Source organism: Rhodnius prolixus, unplaced genomic scaffold (assembly GCF_049639745.1).
Source record: "Rhodnius prolixus isolate KJV_2025 unplaced genomic scaffold, Rpr scaffold_8, whole genome shotgun sequence".
Classification (NCBI taxonomy): Eukaryota; Metazoa; Arthropoda; class Insecta; order Hemiptera; family Reduviidae; genus Rhodnius; species Rhodnius prolixus.
The window spans coordinates 35,858,097-35,880,560 of NW_027411593.1; the positions used below are offsets into that span (position 1 = coordinate 35,858,097).

Below are 22,464 nucleotides of genomic sequence, written 5' to 3' on the forward strand. Positions count from 1 at the left end.
AGGCGGTAGATTTACACAGTGCGGTGCAGTCAACGACTAAGATAAGATGTCGTGTCATCGCCGGCCGGCCGTGTTCGAGCTGACGTGATTTAACATGTCCGGCTCGCTGGCCGAGTCCGCATCTTCCGCGCCACAACAAGAGCTCGACTGTAAGGTCGTGTTGGTCGGCGATTCAAGATGCGGAAAGACATCACTCGTACAGAGATTTGTCTCAGATACATTTACCGAGGTAACGCCCTTTTTTTAACTAATATTTTTTTTTTGTCTTTTTTCCTTTCGTTGATGTTTAATATTTTACTGACGGCTTTCAATAAAAAAAATCCTTTATTGAAAGAGAAGAAACTTTTTGATCCATTTCTAGATCAATTGTTTAAATTTTTGGTCGAATTATGAGCAACCAAACGGATATCATAACTCATTGTAGTTACATTAATGATTAAATCATCCTAATAAAACTAAACGGAATCATAGAATGTTTATCTTGACGATAAACTGATTTAACATTTAGTTTTAGTAATTTACTATTAAACATTTTTGAATTTCAATGGAACAACAATATGTTTTCCTTTCCTCATCCATCAATTTAACATATGTTAAGATAGAAACATGTTATAACTCTTGTTATTAAAATTAAACATAAACAAAACGAAGCACCCAGTTGTGGTAATCTGTATTGTTTATTCGATTGAATGCAAGTCTTAAATAATTCCATGTAAACATTGCTAATCTCTTTAAATTTCTGTTCCTAATAAATTAGAAATAACTTTTGGGGGATATTAATTTTTTTACCTTCAGATTGTTATTGATTATTGAAACAGCATTCTTTTTTGAGGGGTCCGTAGAAGAGTAATGTTTCTATCTAAATACTTTGTTTACATTTCTTCACCTTTTAACTATTCTTCGTCACGTTGTGATTGCTAATGAAATAACTCTTTTGCGAAAACTGTGTTTATATTAGTTCTTATGTCAGTACCACAGTGTGTATTCCACGTTTGTGAATCATGTACGGAGGCTTTGGTATAAATTTATTTTGTCATGAAAGAAATAGGATATCGTCTGTTTCAAGTTGTAAGACAGGATGTTGTAATGTATATAGTAACATGGGTAGATTGTAAATGGGATGGCAGTGAGAATTTTCAACTCTGTGGAACACTGTTCCTGTTAACTAGTTGAATATTAAGGTTTGAATTTGCTGTCATTTCAAATGTTAATTCTTTGCAGACACGATGTTGTGATATTGCGCGAAGTAGTAACATCAAGTTTAAGGGTCTTAAATAAGGCCTTATTTAATATTAACGATTAGATAGGTGTTCCTTAGAATCTCCCAGAATTCATTTATCGCTGTTGAGTGAGAAATTAGTGTGGAGATGTTAAATTTTCGAAAGTGTTTCCCAAATTGCAGCAGAGAGAAAGTACGACTTAAAACGTTTAACGTTTTGCTTATTATGTTTTTATTAAAGAAATGTCTACATACTGGCGAATTGCAGCTCAAATTTAATATTCTGTTTAAGTGCATCTAAATGTTTTTGGTTGCAATAGATTCTTTCCTTTACAAATCAATGGCTAAAGTGTTTTTATAGTTTGTTTTTTACAATTCTGCTGAAAAAACTCTTCATAATCTTCAGACTTCCCAATTTAGTCCAATCTTAAACCGAGTCCCCTCATAACAAAGTAAATTTAAAAACTTTAACCTCATTCTCCAGTTCCTGATGCCAAACGATGTTAGGACTCACCTGCGGGGCACAACGTGTGCATCTTCGGAGGAGTTGGGACGGAGTTTCGTCTCCTACCATTGACTTGTAAGCAACTTATCCTCAAGAGGTTATGCCCTCTGGCTAGAGAAGTAATCTTCCTTGGTTCAGCTTTGATTTGCCATGGAAGATGGTTGAGCTAGTCTTGTCCAAACCCTTCCAGGAAAACCATGGAGTGTCATTTTTCAGTAAGTCCTTTTTTCAATAGCTCTAAGGACTGTTTTTAATGGAGAGAAATAGCTCAAGGCCGAGGGGTACCCACAGAACCTCGGCCTCTTCTCAGCATATAAGACCTCATTGCTTTCTGGGCCTTTGCATCCAGCTTAGCCTTACTTTACTGTATTTGGCCAAAGAGTCGATTTCTTGAGAGAGGTATGCCACTTATTTTGACGAGCAGAGAGTATTGAGATGACTAGTAAACTCTTAAAGAGCTACAGGTTAAGAGGAATCCCTCACAGCATACGCAGGTCAAAGAATCGGCCAGAACTGAATGCCCTGGTGGTACACCAAACAGGCCAAACGTTGGTGACAGCCATCTCACGCCAGAAACACTAAAATCTAGAATCACCCAACTTATCGTACCATCACCAACAGAATAATGCGATAAGAACATTCAATAGATTTACTTGCCCTTATCATTACTTGTTTCTTTTAACGTCTAGTCTCTCTTGGATCTTCCAAAATTCATTTATTGATCAATTTCTCTGTATGTAGTCTTAACATCAAATTAGATTCTTGCAAAATAGAATAAAAACTAAACCTGTAAAAACCTGTCGAACCTATTTGTCACGTTAGATAACCATTTTCCCAATATTGTGCACTTAAGTGAGTGAAACTGATTACAGCTCTAACTTATAATTGAGTTTTTTACTCACTTTAAACCATACTTTTATTGGCTCTATTCTGGATATTCATTAACTAAATACTTTAGGGTGCTTTACCTAGTACATTGAATGAACTATAATTGGTTTCTGATAAGGCAATTCTGTATCGGTTGCCTTGCCAATTCTCTCTACGAAATCAGCCAATCTGATTTTGCCTTTTTTCTGAATCAATGTTTTAATTTTTTTTTTTTTGTTTTTACTCGAAAATGATGACATCGGTTTTCCCTATAACAGGCTGACATATGTACATAAGAGCTCACGCAGAGATCAGACGAATTTTTTGTCTCCTAAAAATTTTAAAATAAATACACAAACCCGCCCACAAAACAACATTTAAAGTTGTAAACAAGTGAAAAGATTGTAAATGAAAATATTTAAAAGGATTTTCCTGAAGGAAAAATATCATTCAAAGTGGATTTTTTAAAAAAAATATATACATATTTTTTTTAATGTCAAAAAATAATAATTAAATAAATGCTTTGATTAAGGAAAATCAAATTGAAAAAAAGAAAATGTTTTTAAAAAAAGTAATTAATTTTATAGGAAAAGTTCAGCGGGGAAAAAAATTGAAAAATGGCAAAATAAAAATCTGACTTTTCTCTCTGTCCATAAAATTTAGTGAATGAAATTTCCTTATTTATCTTTTACAAATAAACAGAGTGATCTAAGATAAATGATAGAAAGAGTTATTAATTTAGAATATGTTTCTTTGAAATATATTATAGAGGGAAAAAAATAATAACGAACAAGGGTTGTTGGAAATGTCATTGCAAACTTGTAAAGGTTGGAAACTAATTAAAGATTTCAGAGACTGCGAAAGGTTTCTTTGTTAATTCAAAAAAAGTAAAATTAATTTAAAGAATATTATTTGGGAGAATAGAAACAAAATGCTTCATCGTGTTTGACATTTTTCTGTTTGTTTGTTTGTAATGTTAAAAAATATTAATATTACAAAGAAATAAAAGTGAGATGTCTGGTGTGGAAAAAAAGCTTATTAATTTCTCTTACAGTATTTAATTAATAAAACTTTTGTTAGAACAATTCGGAGCCCCTTCCCCTCCCAAAAAAGTGCTACAAACAACTAAAATGGCCCTACCGCTAAATTCTTTTTGAATTTGGGTTTTTACTTCTAATAATTAATAATAGACAGGTGATGAGGCTTTCCTTTGTACTGAAGGGACACTTTAGAGAAAAGATAAACCAACCCTTCTTCCAGGAATTATCTTAAGAAGCATTTTCCATCTTCGTTTAAATATACGAAGTTTTTTTTAAGTGAAACTTCATTTTTTAGGTCACGTGGCACTTCCAGGGCAATGAAGTAAGTTGGGAAACTAGAAGGATTAGGAAGTGATGGAATTGTGGCATAGAACTTAGCGTAGCAGGACTCTTGCAGATTCAGAAATCAAAAGCAGGGGTAGATAGGGGCTGTATCCTTGTAGATTTTTAGCAACACATCGATCTTTAATACAAAAATCTTATTAAGTCAATAGTCAATAGCGAAGTAGCGAATCAGGTTTTATGGCATTTATTTTCTATTATGAATAATTAACTTTTAAATTTTTTTATAATTAATGCGTCTTGATTAGGGTATTTGAAGCCGTGACTTTTACTGAATTTCATCATTTTATTTTATCTATAAAACATTTATTTAGGTATGTGTATTTATTTTTTACAATCAACTGCCTTTTTATATCCAATTTATATTAATATTGTAATTTTTATTTAAATATTATATTAATCTAATATTTTAATAAGGCAATCCACTACCCCGTTCCTACATGAAAATTTCCTTGTACCGATGATTTCAATTTTACGTGCGATTTAGCTGAGCAAATAGTGATCACTGGCGGAACCCCTGTCAACGTTCCACGGAACCCAGGTCGAAGACCCCCCCCCCCAGATCTAGGGGAACAAGGAGATCTCGGTAGCTAGGTGTAGTTAGAAGCAAAGTAAGGAGCAATTCGGCGGAGTGTCTTTTTTTTATTATTATTGAAAAGAATGGATTTTAGTGGATACTGAAAGCTGTGGCTGTTCCATTTTGTATGTCCAGACAGGTTTTTGTATTATTGTGCCCATAAAAGTAAGATAATATACAAAGTTTAAGCATAATTGTTGGAGCAGCTTCTTTGAATAATCGATTCAGTGTTCTGGCATTTCCTTGCTGATTTTATCCAAAAGCATTATTCACAGCTTTTATGGTGGCATCGATTGAAATATTAAATTTCCAGCCTTCTGTGTTTTTCCGCAAAAGATTTTTGAGTAATACTGGTCATTTAAGTCATTACTGGTCATTATTATTAAGACCACAGATCTGATATATTCGGGGAAAACACCTAATCGATAATTTGCAACCTTCTCAATTTGTAAAACCTTCTCACACTAGTGGTGTAAGAAAAGATCAAATATAATAATATTATTTTAAAAAGAAATACTTATATGTGTGTTATTTTGCAAAGTTAACATCATTATTAATGAGCTTATTTCAAGGTAAATAATATAAGAGTATTTAACTGTATGTAGATGTTAATATTAAATTCCTCATCAACGGTATATTATAATGTAACATCAGGACTTTTTAATTGGAATTCAGTATTGTAAGGAGAATTCTAGAAGTGTCTTCTACAGCGTGAAAGAAAATAGAATTAAACGAAGTGTAAAGAATCTGTACAAGTTTGGAGTAGCAAAACTTTAACAATATTAGACTACATTTCACACTAACTTAATATATCCTCTCATTTCTATTGGGTGGCGTTTATAAGCCTTACAATAATGTTGTTGCACTTAATAAAAATGAATGGAAACCATACTTTCTTAAGTATTTAAAGTTAACTTTGTTTCTATATTATTATTTTTTGTGTTATTTGAATTGTAACTGTATTTCTGACCGTACATTTTCCTTCATTTATTTTAAATAAGTCCAAAGACAGTTTCCTTTTGGTTTTGTGTTTTAATATTTCATACATTTTTATTTATAATTAAAGAAAAACCGTAGAAATTGCCTTATTTTTTCAGTTTTTTCTCCCCCCAGAGACAAATTTTATATATATTTTTTTTTTTTTTGTACAAATGAATACGTTTATTATTTTTTATAAATGATTTAAGACGCATCATCATCTAAGGTTACGGGAGTTACTTCTTCAGTGCACAGCCGAGATCCAGACAGTGTTCACTGCTTCATCACTGTCCATCCCCAGTGAGCTGTTAGAAGCTGCTAGGAAGAGAAAAATCTAAGGGGCCAGCAGCTGGATTCAAACCTGGGATCTCCAATACGCTAATCTCTTCCCTAATACGGGTTTATTATTGTTAAAGCGATACACTTTACTCAGTAAAGTTTAGAAGACTGTAAATTATTTCTTATAGAAGACAAAAACATCTTAATTGATTTTGGCATGTTAAAGGATCCTATTTCAATATGTAAGTCAGTCCAACTTTATGCTCCTTTATTTGAGTTCGTTTAATTAAGTTTAATGTATTTTGCAATGCTGTCAATTAATTTAATGATAATTAATTCCCAATGGGAATAAATAAAAGCGAGAATTAAGGAAGAAACGAGAAAGAACATATTTAGAAGGATGTTGGAAGCATCTCCCAAAACATTTCTCATTGCCGTACATTATTATTACCAAAACGTAAGTCCAACTTTCGGAGGAGTTACGCTACTGCCTTCAAGGAATGTGCGTGCAATTATAAGAAGCAAACTGGAAGAGCAATGGATGAGAAACAAGGGCGTGGAAAGAACACAAATTTCTCAAGAAATAATAGCATAATTTTCTACAAGGTTCGGTCAAAGTTCATTACCACCAGCCCACCGCTGCCGATTTCAGGCTGTTCTCTGGGTAAGTCCTGGAGAAGTAGTTTCACCAGATTTAGAGTTGTAAATGCTCAGAACCGCCAACTTTGCATTATTCATTGGAATAACTGGAAGGCAATTCCATCTCGGACTTTTGGCCCTGATTTTGTTACCTTTAACGAGGAAGTTAATACAGTTTACACAGGCATATCTGAATTCAGACGAACATAACAATACATACTGAATTTTCAGTTAAAAACTCGATAATAGCAAATCAGCACAATGTTCCATTGCTCGGGGTATGGGAAAGTCAATTCAAACAAACAGTTTATTTTTTTTTTGTATTTTCGCTAGGAAAGCGTATATTTTAGTTTGTAATCTAGAGTAAATAGCAATGTTGTGTGTACACATTGTTGTCTAAGAGAACATATTGAACACACTAAGTGGAAACAGATTAACACAGAGAATTGTAGTAAACATTGCCTTAACACTCGGCAAGATTTTGGGCTAGAGCCAGACGAGCAGTCTACTGCCAGTAGTGTTACTATTAGAGCAAGAAGAGCCTCAAGTCTTCTTTTCGGTCATTCTAACATTATTCTACAACCAGAACTTCTACTTCCGCAAGCCCACTCCACTATAAAGACTATTTTGGTGTTCCATTCCAAAGCCTTTTTATTATTTCTCAGTGTTTGTCTCCGTTTGCTCAAGTAAGCATTTTACACCCTTTAGCTTATCTCGTACTTCATGCAAAAAAAGTTCATGAATAAAACAAAGCACTTTTGCCAGAAGAGTAAGATTCTACGTTTGAAATGTACATAGTTCTCATTTATTTTTATGGAAGAAGTTAATAATCTCACTAATATTTTAGACTACCTTTACCCGATCACGCGTTGCTGTGTCTCAGTCCGCAGATCGATTCAGCGATGACATACCCAATTGATGGAGAACTTGGTTCCCGATTTCTAAGCACAAATCTTTTATCACTATCAACGCTTCGTTGTGGATTTCTACTGTGAAATGCATGCTCATATTTGAACTTTCCGTGCTTACTCGATGGACGATATCTTCTAACATGTCCGATTAATATTTCTCCAATAACTTTGTCGGCCAATTTGATTGCCAAACAATGACGTGTTGCATACAACTCAGTGACGGTCGTTCTCCAATAAATTCAGAGCTGGACATGCAACTGTGGAAAGTGAGGGTTGTGTGACGCCGCTGTCCAAATTCTCAATTGCTGGAAGACGTTAGACCGGGCACATTTTTCCAATACAGCATGCAAAGTAAGAAGCATTCATCTTGTTTGGGATGCACGGTGTACAGTCTGCCTATTGTAGTTTCTTTAAATATGCCAGGTTATCTGTCGAATAGCTCTCCTCGTTTGCGTCGACCAAATGATTTTCTACTCGCATTCCATGTGCAGCAGTGTTTTCGCAAACGTCTCACTTTGTCTTAATAGAAAACAGTTACCGTTATAGCCGGTGGATTCAGGGCTATTTGTTGGAAATCTATGAATATTCAATTTAACAATGCAATCGGAAACATTGAAATGGAATCGTAAAATATTTAGTATAGAGTGTGTTGCTTTTACTTCCAACTGATAGCGCTGTTTTTTTTATGATTTTGTTTTTAAAGAGCCTTGTTTTTATCAGTCACTGATGTGACGTTTATATAATTGGTATATCAAAACACGCCCCTATTCAAATGCAACTTTTGCGTCCAAATTTCAACGTAATAGTTGAAGAACTTGTGGAGATTTAAGATTTTGAACAAACGAACATTTACACATTTATTTAAATAAAATACACTATCAAAGTACGTTCAAGCGAATATACCCATTTGTTGGTAATTCTTACTTGTTTGAGGGACTAACTATTCAGTGCAAGAAGCATTTTTAAAAAGTCCAAGAAAGACCTGAGAGAAGGTTTGTGCTGATATATTTGATTTTCAACAGGGTTTATACCCATTTTAAGGAGAACGTGATAAAGACATTGGTCCATAACAGGCTGCAGATCAAAAAAATGGTAACTCTCCAGAGAGAGCATTTAGTTCTCTCTTCGGTCCTGATTGAAGGTTCTACTGAAGAAGATGAAGAAGAAAAGAAAATGCCCGAAAGGACACCATAACTGGAAGGTTATTATTTTGTATTTAAGGCTCGTCAACATCTGAGGACACTGGCACCCGTAGCTATTCTTCAATGCACTGCCAATCTCCAGACAGTGTTCTCAAGTTACAGACTATAACTGTCCTATCACCGGACAGTGAACTATAAAGAAGCTTCTCATTATATCAAAATTCATGGAATTGTTTACCTGAATTGATCATTAAAAATACAAAAAATATACAGGTAAATTGTATTAATTTACATAAGATAATTAAATTTTAATATTTAGCGCATGTATACATTTAGGTATGGGTTTAGTTGAAAGCATTTAAATTTTAATCTTTCCCTCATACAGACTTTGTGATAATTAAAGTTAACTGTATTATTTAATTTGATGATAAATCAGAAAATAAATACAACTTTATATAGAATAAGTTGTTTGTAACTATAGTGTAGCTCTCAGCCTATGCAGAACTCACTACCATTACTCTACTACTATACTACTCGTACTACTAACATAACCTATCTTAGCTCACTTTCCTTTATTACTAATAAATTTTACTTAATTCCATTTAATTAAACAGATCTAATTATTTCTATTTACTACAATACTTTGTATTATTAAATTACTGGATATACCAACTGGAGAATAAATTTAAATGTTCCTTCCAAAAAGAAAACAATTACCATAATTAAAGTTTTACTCGAGTCTAATGTTTGCAAAATAATTGAACTTTAAAAAATAAATCAAATAATATATTTAAGCTAAAACAAGTTAAAATTAAACACAAATAAAATTGATATTAAGTTTCTTAATTAACTATAATTACAAGTGAATAAACGGAAATGAAATAAATAAATGAAAATGAAAAATATTCTTTAGAAAATAAAATAAATTACAAAGACCATCAGCGATTTTCTGTTTTATGGTAAAAAACTGGTCGTTTCCCGTAACTTCATGGTTTATTCTTTTCTCTTAAATTTTCCGTGTAATTGTCGAATACATTGGGGATCGTTTTTTTGAACTCTATCTTCTGGAAGAAATCCCCGGCAGCAAAGAACATTGTACAGAGGTTTTTTTTTTTGCCTTCATTTGGCAAGTCCAAGGATAGTAAGTTAGACAAATGATTTAAGTTTATTAATTAAGGCTAAGTAACATACAAAATTTCACTTTACTCAGAATTAGCCAGGTGACATTTTTTCAGTCTCTAAAGAGCAAAGATGGGCACTGATTAAAAATACAATTTAATCCTTAATTTCAATCAGAATTTAATCGGCCAAATTAAGCCGTACGTTCAATCATATTTTCACTAATGGTTCGGACCACGTTTTGGCGAGGCCATCTTTCTGATTATCTCTATCAAAAACTTTTTGATTAATGTTTTCAGACTTGGACTCTTCACAAGCTACGACTCACTAAACCAAGATAGTTCATTCACATTTAACAGTATTGTTGACTCACTGGGCCTACACTAGGACCATCTTATATTCTCATTTTAGGAGTTAAATAAGGTTTTCTCAACTTCTATTTTAGATATTTTAAGGTTTTACTATCTCCAAGTATTTGATTATTAAATTTCTAACTAAACTTCCAAGAAAAAACCTAATCAATACCCCAATTTTAAAGAAAGACTTCAACACGTTTAATGTAATTACTATGAATTTACCCAACGGATTCATTTGACGCTGATCTAATGGCATACTTAAGCTTAAATGTTAGTTCGGCTTGTAATTATTGTTTCTCAATTAATAGTTTGATTCAGAGGTAATGTGTCGCATTCTATCAACATTATTATATTGATCTTTTTTAAATGCAATTCTAAGTTGCAATAAAATTCAATTATATTCGTAAATTATGGTAAAAAAAAGTCATGTGAGTGATCACACGAGATTCTTTTCATGAGAAAGTAAAGTGAAACTGTCGAATATTAGAGAAAACTATTCGAAAACGATCTTAAAAATCTCTTGAAAATTGAGAATGATTTTTTTTCGAATAATTTCATTGCATTATTTCTCAATACCTAGGTAAGATTAATATTATTTTTAAAATTACATAAAAAGTTAATAAAATATGAGAAAATAATAAAATACTTAGAAAAATAAGTGAAAGGTATAGCAGCACCATTGTTAGCCCATAACTGGTTTCCATTGGACGGGGCGTGGCTACACTAATGGTGGGAGTGGTGACACTAGAGGTGGGCATGACCCGCCCACAGTCTGCAACCAATCACTAGCCAGTACTTAAAACGCTATTTTTTCAATGAAATAATTAATTTAAAAAATTTTTTCCTACATTTCTCCCATAGGTATTTCATAAACTTTCCATTAAAGCAATAAAAAAAATAATTCCTAAAAAATACCATAAATAATATTTCTTTTGGCACGATACCTCATATTTTACCCAATTATCGTTAACAGAAACAAAAAAGTTGAGATTTTGTATTGTTTAATCGTGAAATAGATCATAGAGAAATAGGCATATTGTAGACTTGTGAGCCGCCATTAAATAGGCTGTAAGCTTTCTGCACGCTCCATCCGGTGGAGAACTCTAGTGGCAATTTCTGTAAACACTATTTACATTATACAGGACTTATATACTTATATAGGACTACCTTATACTTATATTTAACCATGTTAGTGGCTCACTAGACATGTAGGTTTACCTCACACTCGCATTTAATCATGTTGGTAACTCCCTAGACTTAAATAGGTCTATCTTACACTCACATCTAACCATGTCGGTGACTCGATAGACTAAGGTAGGTCTACATTATGCTCACATTTAACCTTGTAGGTAACTCAATAGTCTTATAAATCTACCTTATACTCAGATTTAACCTTGTACGTAACTCACTAGACTTATATAGGTCTACCTTACATTCACATTTAACCATGTTGGTAACTGGCTAGACTTATATAGGCCTTCTTACAAACATATTTAACAATGTTGACAACTCACTGGACTTATGTTTACCTCACATTTAATCATGTTGGTAACTCACTAGACTTATACGAGTATAGGTCCACCTTACACTCACATCTAATCATGTTGGTGACTCGCTAGACTTATATAGGTCCACCTTACTCTCACATCTAATCATGTTGGTAACTCACTAGACATAAAGTATAGGTCTACCTTACACTCACATTTAACCTTGTACCTACTCACTATACTTACGTTGGTCTATCTTGCAATCATATTTAACCATGTTGACAACTTACTAGACTTACGTAGGTCTACCTTACACTCACACTTAACCATGTTGGTAACTCACTAGTTTTATATAGGTCTACCTTACACTAATCATGTTGTGACTCGCTATACTTATGCAGGTCTGCCTTACACTCACATTTAATCATGTTAGTGACTCACTATACTTATGCAGGTCTACCTTACACTCACATTTAATCATGTTAGTGACTCACTATACTTATGCAGGTCTGCCTTACACTCACATTTAATCATGTTAGTGACTCACTAGACTTATATAGGTCTACCTTATACTCACATTTAATCTTGTTGGTAACTCACAGACTTACGTAGGTCTACCTTACACTCACACTTAACCATGTTGGTAATTTATTAGACATAAAATATAGGTCCACCTTACACTCACATCTAATCATGTTAGTGACTCACTATACTTATGCAGGTCTGCCTTACACTTACATTTAATCATGTTAGTAACTCACCAGATTTATATAGGTCCACCTTACACTCACATTTAACATTGTAGGTAACTCACCAGACTTATGTAGGCCTACCTTACACTCACACTTAACCATGTTGGTAATTCACTAGACATAAAATATAGGTCCACCTTACACTCACATCTAATTATGTTGTGACTCGCTATACTTATGCAGGTCTGCCTTACACTCACATTTAATCATGTTAGTGACTCACTAGACTTATATAGGTCTACCTTACACTCACATTTAACCATGTTGGCTAATCACTAGACTTATATAAGTCTACCGTACACTCACACGTAACCACGTTGGTAACTCACTAGTTTTATATAGGTCCACCTTAAACTTTCATCTAACCGTGTTGGTAACTTACTAGACCTTACACCACATCTAACTATGTTGGTGACTCGCAAAACTAGGTCTATCTTACACTCACAATTAACCATGATGGTGATTCACTAGACTTATACAGGTCTACCTAACATTCATATTTAACTTATTTTTTAAACGCTTTATATACATCCTATTTATGTATTAGTCTATTTTTGGTCAATCTATCTATTACACATCTCCACGTTGGTGAAGTAAGTAATTTGAGCTACTACTTTTCCACCTTTACTATTCTATTCTGGTGGTACATCGTTTTGTTGGACGTTCCTGGTCTAGAAAGACTCCGCACAATGCTACATTGTTCAGTTAATTTGTGAGCAGTTGTTTCAGACTTATGCATACACTATAGTAAATCTCACTATTTTAAATACACCTTTAAAATAGTTATATAACAGTTATGACATATGCAACTTATACGTTTCTTTATTCCGTACAAAGCAATCCGCTGTGGCTCCAACAAAAAGAAAAAAAAAAGTAAGATTTATTTTTGTAGAGATTACACAAGGCGTACACAAACCTTGATAATATAAAATAACCGTGTGCTCCATTATACATTACACCTGGTCCTTATTTCGACCTCCTCCCCCCTCACACTCGGCTCTATTTCTACCGCCGCTGTTGTGGCACCTATAAATTTCTAATATAATCTTCTTTCTTTACTTCTCTCTTTAGAAAATATATATTTCCTTTACTTTTTTTTCTCACAAAAGTAAATATTTAAAGTTTTAAATAAATTTAGAAGAAATTGAAAATGTAAATAGGTCCCGCGCAGTGTTGGATAATATCGCCGCAGATTTAACCTGTCGTAGCAGGCATGTTTTTTTAATTTTTGACCGGCTTTTGTCTTTCAGAGGTTGATTATACAGTTTGGTGCAGAGCATTCGATTTCAACTATGTTTCAACTGAATTGAATGAGATGGAAATTTAGTTGAAATCAATTTCTCTATTCCTATATAATCAACCTCTCATGGTAGATACGAGTTCGAAACAGGTCAGGGATAAAACAAAAAAAATTGTTATACTACGAACTGTTGACATTAAAATTAATGATTTTATTTTATATCTTTTGGATAAAAAGTACGATTCCTTATTGACTAGTATCAAACTAATTGAACATATTCAGTGGTAGAAGAGTTATGTTGGGGCCCCCCACCGATTAAAAATAATAGAATTGTACAAGTAAAATATAGAATAAGCTATTCTATTAAAATTTTATAAACTTTAAATTATTGGATACCTAGCTGCTAGTTCAAATCAAATAAAATGTAAATTTTATTTAGTGCCACGGTAGCCGAGCGGTTAAGAGGCGAGACCTGCAAAGCTAATATGTATTGTGGTACTGGGTTCAATTCCCTGGTCTTAGGCCTTGGATTTTATATTTAATGGTTAATAAAAAGAAATTTACAGTAAAGTATGATTGCTAGTCGCCTCCGTCCACGACACCTAATTTGGTAGTTGGACGTATAGCCCGCCTGAAAAAAATAGGCAATTACTTTACTTTTTTACTTTTTTCCCATCTCTTGTAAAAGGAATTTAATTTTAGTAATAATTAGATTCCCCCCTCCTGTTTTAAAAACTTCTAAAACTAAATTCTCAGTTAAATTGAGAAGAAAACTTGTGAAATAAACCATAAATTAACTACATGTTAAACTGAACTGAAAGTTGCTATAGTAACCGAAGAAGTATAACTCGTAGATTGTATTGGTTATACATTACGAAGTCTCTGCTACTCAATGTTCTGACGTAGATCTCTCCCCGCAATAAATTAAAGTTGCGGATAATTTATTTGACGGGGCTAAAGGTATAAACTTTATTTGTTATCATTTACTCAATATCTACAAATTTCTTCATTTGAAGGACTAAATAATGTCCACCCCTCCTTGGGATTAGGTACTCTGAAAGAGGTAGTTTCTCTATAAATATTTTCACCAAAAAGTAATCATAAACACCGTAAAATACAAAGGATAGCTGCAGGCATACTTGGAACTTAAAAAAGTACCTAGTGTACTTAGTCAACATTTGTGCTGTTACTCTACTACAACAGTTTGAAAGGATCTCAACTTTAACGAGAACAGTTAGTGTAAGGAATGGTGAAAAGAAATGTAAAAGCGAAGGACCACAAAAAAAGGAAGGTTGCCTCGCTGGTTCTATATTAATGAGGATGTAATGAGCGGCAAGATTATCGCAGCAGCCATTTGGCAAGCTGGGTTACCATAGAGACCATATATTCTACTTTATTCCAACTGCTGCAGTTAAGAAAGACCTACAAGTTTGTCTTGAGAATTATTGACTGAAAGTAAAACTAGTATGACTAAAAATTTACGTAAAATGAGACGCGAAATTGGTCCACCTAACAGTTCTGTGAGACGCATATCAAATTAACATTCAGTACAATTCAGAAAATGAACACGTTCTAACTATTAATGCTCGATTCTAACAATAGAACTCCAAATCGCTTGATCTGGCACCATATATGAGTTCATATAAATGTTGTAAATAATTATAATTGTAATAATATAAAGAAGGGATTAGCTCTACGGTTAGCGTATTGGATTGGAAGAGCTGCTGGCTCTTTAGATTTTCTCTTTCTAGGAGCTTCTTACAGATCACTGTCCGGTGATGGGTAGTATTGTCTGTAACGAGAGAACAATGTCCGGAGCCAGGCAGTGCACTAAAAAAGCTCCAAGCGCAAAAAACCTCAGATGTTGATGCGCCTTAGTAGAGGGAAAACGACGGTTCTGGCGCACCTAAATTGTGCCAGATCCAAACAACTCCAAATCTGACCGGGTAATCATGGAGTTCAACGAAGCTGTAAGCCATACCCGTCAGCACCATTCTACCCCCACCTATCATCGAATTTCAACTCTCAATATTTTCTCAACTAATGGATCTGTACTCAAAAAAAACTATAGCATACTACTCAGTAAAACAGAGTGTGTAAGAGCACAAAATTTCATACGAATAATCTATTGTTTACTGTGGGAGTTATAAGGGCCCAATTTCACAGCAAAACCATGACCCAAAAAAATTTCAACTCTCAATATTTTCTCAACTAATGGATCTGTACTCAAAAAAACTATAGCATACTACTCAGTAAAACAGAGTGTGTAAGAGCACAAAATTTCATACGAATAATCTATTGTTTACTGTGGGAGTTATAAGGGCCCAATTTCACAGCAAAACCATGACCCAAAAAAATTTCAACTCTCAATATTTTCTCAACTAATGGATCTGTACTCAAAAAAACTATAGCATACTACTCAGTAAAACAGAGTGTGCAAGAGCACAAAATTTCATACGAATAATCTATTGTTTACTGTGGGAGTTATAAGGGCCCAATTTCACAGCAAAACCATGACCCAAAAAAATTTCAACTCTCAATATTTTCTCAACTAATGGATCTGTACTCAAAAAAACTATAGCATACTACTCAGTAAAACAGAGTGTGTAAGAGCACAAAATTTCATACGAATAATCTATTGTTTACTGTGGGAGTTATAAGGGCCCAATTTCACAGCAAAACCATGACCCAAAAAAATTTCAACTCTCAATATTTTCTCAACTAATGGATCTGTACTCAAAAAAACTATAGTATACTACTCAGTAAAACAGAGTGTGTAAGAGCACAAAATTTCATACGAATAATCTATTGTTTATTGTGGGAGTTATAAGGGCCCAATTTCACAGCAAAACCATGACCCAAAAAAATTTCAACTCTCAATATTTTCTCAACTAATGGATCTGTACTCAAAAAAACTATAGCATACTACTCAGTAAAACAGAGTGTGCAAGAGCACAAAATTTCATACGAATAATCTATTGTTTACTGTGGGAGTTATAAGGGCCCAATTTCACAGCAAAACCATGACCCAAAAAAATTTCCACTCTCAATATTTTCTCAACTAATGGATCTGTACTCAAAAAAACTATAGCATACTACTCAGTAAAACAGAGTGTGTAAGAGCACAAAATTTCATACGAATAATCTATTGTTTACTGTGGGAGTTATAAGGGCCCAATTTCACAGCAAAACCATGACCCAAAAAAATTTCAACTCTCAATATTTTCTCAACTAATGGATCTGTACTCAAAAAACTATAGTATACTACTCAGTAAAACAGAGTGTGTAAGAGCACAAAATTTCATACGAATAATCTATTGTTTATTGTGGGAGTTATAAGGGCCCAATTTCACAGAAAAACCATGACCCAAAAAAATTTCAACTCTCAATATTTTCTCAACTAATGGATCTGTACTCAAAAAAACTATAGCATACTACTTAGTAAAACAGAGTGTGTAAGAGCACAAAATTTCATACGAATAATCTATTGTTTACTGTGGGAGTTATAAGGGCCCAATTTCACAGCAAAACCATGACCCAAAAAAATTTGAACTCTCAATATTTTCTCAACTAATGGGTCTGTACTCAAAAAAACTATAGCATACTACTCAGTAAAACAGAGTGTGCAAGAGCACAAAATTTCATACGAATAATCTATTGTTTACTGTGGGAGTTATAAGGGCCCAATTTCACAGCAAAACCATGACCCAAAAAAATTTCAACTCTCAATATTTTCTCAACTAATGGATCTGTACTCAAAAAAACTATAGCATACTACTCAGTAAAACAGAGTGTGTAAGAGCACAAAATTTCATACGAATAATCTATTGTTTACTGTGGGAGTTATAAGGGCCCAATTTCACAGCAAAACCATGACCCAAAAAAATTTCAACTCTCAATATTTTCTCAACTAATGGATCTGTACTCAAAAAAACTATAGTATACTACTCAGTAAAACAGAGTGTGTAAGAGCACAAAATTTCATACTAATAATCTATTGTTTATTGTGGGAGTTATAAGGGCCCAATTTCACAGCAAAACCATGACCCAAAAAAATTTCAACTCTGAATATTTTCTCAACTAATGGATCTGTACTCAAGAAAACTATAGCATACTACTCAGTAAAACAGAGTGTGTAAGAGCACAAAATTTCATACGAATAATCTATTGTTTATTGTGGGAGTTATAAGGGCCCAATTTCACAGCAAAACCATGACCCAAAAAAATTTCAACTCTCAATATTTTCTCAACTAATGGATCTGTACTCAAGAAAACTATAGCATACTACTCAGTAAAACACAGTGTGTGTGAGCACAAAATTTCATACGAATAATCTATTGTTTACTGTGGGAGTTATAAGGGCCCAATTTCACAGCAAAACCATGACCCAATAAAATTTCAACTCTCAATATTATCTCAACTAATGGATCTGTACTCAAAAAAACTATAGTATACTACTCAGTAAAACAGAGTGTGTAAGAGCACAAAATTTCATACGAATAATCTATTGTTTATTGTGGGAGTTATAAGGGCCCAATTTCACAGCAAAACCATGACCCAAAAAAATTTCAACTCTCAATATTTTCTCAACTAATGGATCTGTACTCAAGAAAACTATAGCATACTACTCAGTAAAACAGAGTGTGTAAGAGCACAAAATTTCATACGAATAATCTATTGTTTACTGTGGGAGTTATAAGGGCCCAATTTCACAGCAAAACCATGATCCAAAAAAATTTCAACTCTCAATATTTTCTCAACTAAGGGATCTGTACTCAAAAAAACTATAGTATACTACTCAGTAAAACAGAGTGTGTAAGAGCACAAAATTTCATACGAATAATCTATTGTTTATTGTGGGAGTTATAAGGGCCCAATTTCACAGCAAAACCATGACCCAAAAAAATTTCAACTCTCAATATTTTCTCAACTAATGGATCTGTACTCAAAAAAACTATAGCATACTACTCAGTAAAACAGAGTGTGCAAGAGCACAAAATTTCATACGAATAATCTATTGTTTACTGTGGGAGTTATAAAGGCCCAATTTCACAGCAAAACCATGACCCAAAAAAATTTCAACTCTCAATATTTTCTCAACTAATGGATCTGTACTCAAAAAAACTATAGCATACTACTCAGTAAAACAGAGTGTGTAAGAGCACAAAATTTCATACGAATAATCTATTGTTTACTGTGGGAGTTATAAGGGCCCAATTTCACAGCAAAACCATGACCCAAAAAAATTTCAACTCTCAATATTTTCTCAACTAATGGATCTGTACTCAAAAAAACTATAGTATACTACTCAGTAAAACAGAGTGTGTAAGAGCACAAAATTTCATACTAATAATCTATTGTTTATTGTGGGAGTTATAAGGGCCCAATTTCACAGCAAAACCATGACCCAAAAAAATTTGAACTCTGAATATTTTCTCAACTAATGGATCTGTACTCAAAAAAACTATAGTATACTACTCAGTAAAACAGAGTGTGTAAGAGCACAAAATTTCATACGAATAATCTATTGTTTATTGTGGGAGTTATAAGGGCCCAATTTCATAGCAAAACCATGACCCAAAAAAATTTCAACTCTCAATATTTTCTCAACTAATGGATCTGTACTCAAGAAAACTATAGCATACTACTCAGTAAAACAGAGTGTGTAAGAGCACAAAATTTCATACGAATAATCTATTCTTTACTGTGGGAGTTATAAGGGCCCAATTTCACAGCAAAACCATGACCCAAAAAAATTTCAACTCTCAATATTTTCTCAACTAATGGATCTGTACTCAAAAAAACTATAGCATACTACTCAGTAAAACAGAGTGTGTAAGAGCACAAAATTTCATACGAATAATCTATTGTTTACTGTGGGAGTTATAAGGGCCCAATTTCACAGCAAAACCATGACCCAAAAAAATTTCAACTCTCAATATTTTCTCATCTAATGGATCTGTACTCAAAAAAACTATAGCATACTACTCAGTAAAACAGAGTGTGTAAGAGCACAAAATTTCATACGAATAATCCCAAAAAAATTTCAACCCTCAATATTTTCTCAACTAATGGATCTGTACTCAAAAAAACTATAGTATACTTCTCAGTAAAACAGTGTGTGTAAGAGCACAAAATTTCATACGAATAATCTATTGTTTATTGTGGGAGTTATAAGGGCCCAATTTCACAGCAAAACCATGACCCAAAAAAATTTCAACTCTCAATATTTTCTCAACTAATGGATCTGTACTCAAAAAAACTATAGCATACTACTCAGTAAAACAGAGTGTGCAAGAGCACAAAATTTCATACGAATAATCTATTGTTTACTGTGGGAGTTATAAGGGCCCAATTTCACAGCAAAACCATGACCCAAAAAAATTTCAACTCTCAATATTTTCTCAACTAATGGATCTGTACTCAAAAAAACTATAGCATACTACTCAGTAAAACAGAGTGTGTAAGAGCACAAAATTTCATACGAATAATCTATTGTTTACTGTGGGAGTTATAAGGGCCCAATTTCACAGCAAAACCATGACCCAAAAAAATTTCAACTCTCAATATTTTCTCAACTAAGGGATCTGTACTCAAAAAAACTATAGTATACTACTCAGTAAAACAGAGTGTGTAAGAGCACAAAATTTCATACGAATAATCTATTGTTTATTGTGGGAGTTATAAGGGCCCAATTTCACAGCAAAACCATGACCCAAAAAAATTTCAACTCTCAATATTTTCTCAACTAATGGATCTGTACTCAAAAAAACTATAGCATACTACTCAGTAAAACAGAGTGTGCAAGAGCACAAAATTTCATACGAATAATCTATTGTTTAATGTGGGAGTTATAAGGGCCCAATTTCACAGCAAAACCATGACCCAAAAAAATTTCAACTCTCAATATTTTCTCAACTAATGGATCTGTACTCAAAAAAACTATAGCATACTACTCAGTAAAACAGAGTGTGTAAGAGCACAAAATTTCATACGAATAATCTATTGTTTACTGTGGGAGTTATAAGGGCCCAATTTCACAGCAAAACCATGACCCAAAAAAATTTCAACTCTCAATATTTTCTCAACTAATGGATCTGTACTCAAAAAAACTATAGTATACTACTCAGTAAAACAGAGTGTGTAAGAGCACAAAATTTCATACTAATAATCTATTGTTTATTGTGGGAGTTATAAGGGCCCAATTTCACAGCAAAACCATGACCCAAAAAAATTTGAACTCTGAATATTTTCTCAACTAATGGATCTGTACTCAAAAAAACTATAGCATACTACTCAGTAAAACAGAGTGTGTAAGAGCACAAAATTTCATACGAATAATCTATTGTTTACTGTGGGAGTTATAAGGGCCCAATTTCACAGCAAAACCATGACCCAAAAAAATTTCAACTCTCAATATTTTCTCAACTAATGGATCTGTACTCAAAAAAACTATAGTATACTACTCAGTAAAACAGAGTGTGTAAGAGCACAAAATTTCATACGAATAATCTATTGTTTATTGTGGGAGTTATAAGGGCCCAATTTCATAGCAAAACCATGACCCAAAAAAATTTCAACTCTCAATATTTTCTCAACTAATGGATCTGTACTCAAGAAAACTATAGCATACTACTCAGTAAAACAGAGTGTGTAAGAGCACAAAATTTCATACGAATAATCTATTTTTTACTGTGGGAGTTATAAGGGCCCAATTTCACAGCAAAACCATGACCCAAAAAAATTTCAACTCTCAATATTTTCTCAACTAATGGATCTGTACTCAAAAAAACTATAGCATACTACTCAGTAAAACAGAGTGTGTAAGAGCACAAAATTTCATACGAATAATCTATTGTTTACTGTGGGAGTTATAAGGGCCCAATTTCACAGCAAAACCATGACCCAAAAAAATTTCAACTCTCAATATTTTCTCATCTAATGGATCTGTACTCAAAAAAACTATAGCATACTACTCAGTAAAACAGAGTGTGTAAGAGCACAAAATTTCATACGAATAATCCCAAAAAAATTTCAACCCTCAATATTTTCTCAACTAATGGATCTGTACTCAAAAAAACTATAGTATACTTCTCAGTAAAACAGTGTGTGTAAGAGCACAAAATTTCATACGAATAATCTATTGTTTATTGTGGGAGTTATAAGGGCCCAATTTCACAGCAAAACCATGACCCAAAAAAATTTCAACTCTCAATATTTTCTCAACTAATGGATCTGTAATTAAAAAAAACTATAGTATACTACTCAGTAAAACAGAGTGTGTAAGAGCACAAAATTTCATACTAATAATCTATTGTTTATTGTGGGAGTTATAAGGGCCCAATTTCACAGCAAAACCATGACCCAAAAAAATTTCAACTCTGAATATTTTCTCAACTAATGGATCTGTACTCAAGAAAACTATAGCATACTACTCAGTAAAACAGAGTGTGTAAGAGCACAAAATTTCATACGAATAATCTATTGTTTACTGTGGGAGTTATAAGGGCCCAATTTCACAGCAAAACCATGACCCAAAAAAATTTCAACTCTCAATATTTTCTCAACTAATGGATCTGTACTCAAAAAAACTATAGCATACTACTCAGTAAAACAGAGTGTGTAAGAGCACAAAATTTCATACGAATAATCTATTGTTTACTGTGGGAGTTATAAGGGCCCATTTTCACAGCAAAACCACGACCCAAGAAAATTTCAACTCTCAATATTTTCTCAACTAATGGATCTGTACTCAAAAAAACTATAGTATACTACTCAGTAAAACAGAGTGTGTAAGAGCACAAAATTTCATACGAATAATCTATTGTTTATTGTGGGAGTTATAAGGTCCCAATTTCACAGCAAAACCATGACCCAAAAAAATTTCAACTCTCAATATTTTCTCAACTAATGGATCTGTACTCAAGAAAACTATAGCATACTACTCAGTAAAACACAGTGTGTGTGAGCACAAAATTTCATACGAATAATCTATTGTTTACTGTGGGAGT

The 22,464-nt window shown here is 33.2% G+C and overlaps 1 protein-coding gene across 1 annotated transcript in view; it reads left to right on the forward strand.

Annotated features, from left to right (window-relative positions):
• Nucleotides 1-22,464, forward strand: part of LOC141451362 (rho-related GTP-binding protein RhoE-like) — a 285,880-nt gene continuing 263,416 nt past the window's right edge. Inside the window, exon 1 of the mRNA XM_074122672.1 lies at nucleotides 1-229. Within this exon, the coding sequence (XP_073978773.1) occupies nucleotides 95-229 (135 nt within the window). The 5' untranslated portion in view covers nucleotides 1-94. The remainder of the gene's footprint in view (nucleotides 230-22,464) is intronic.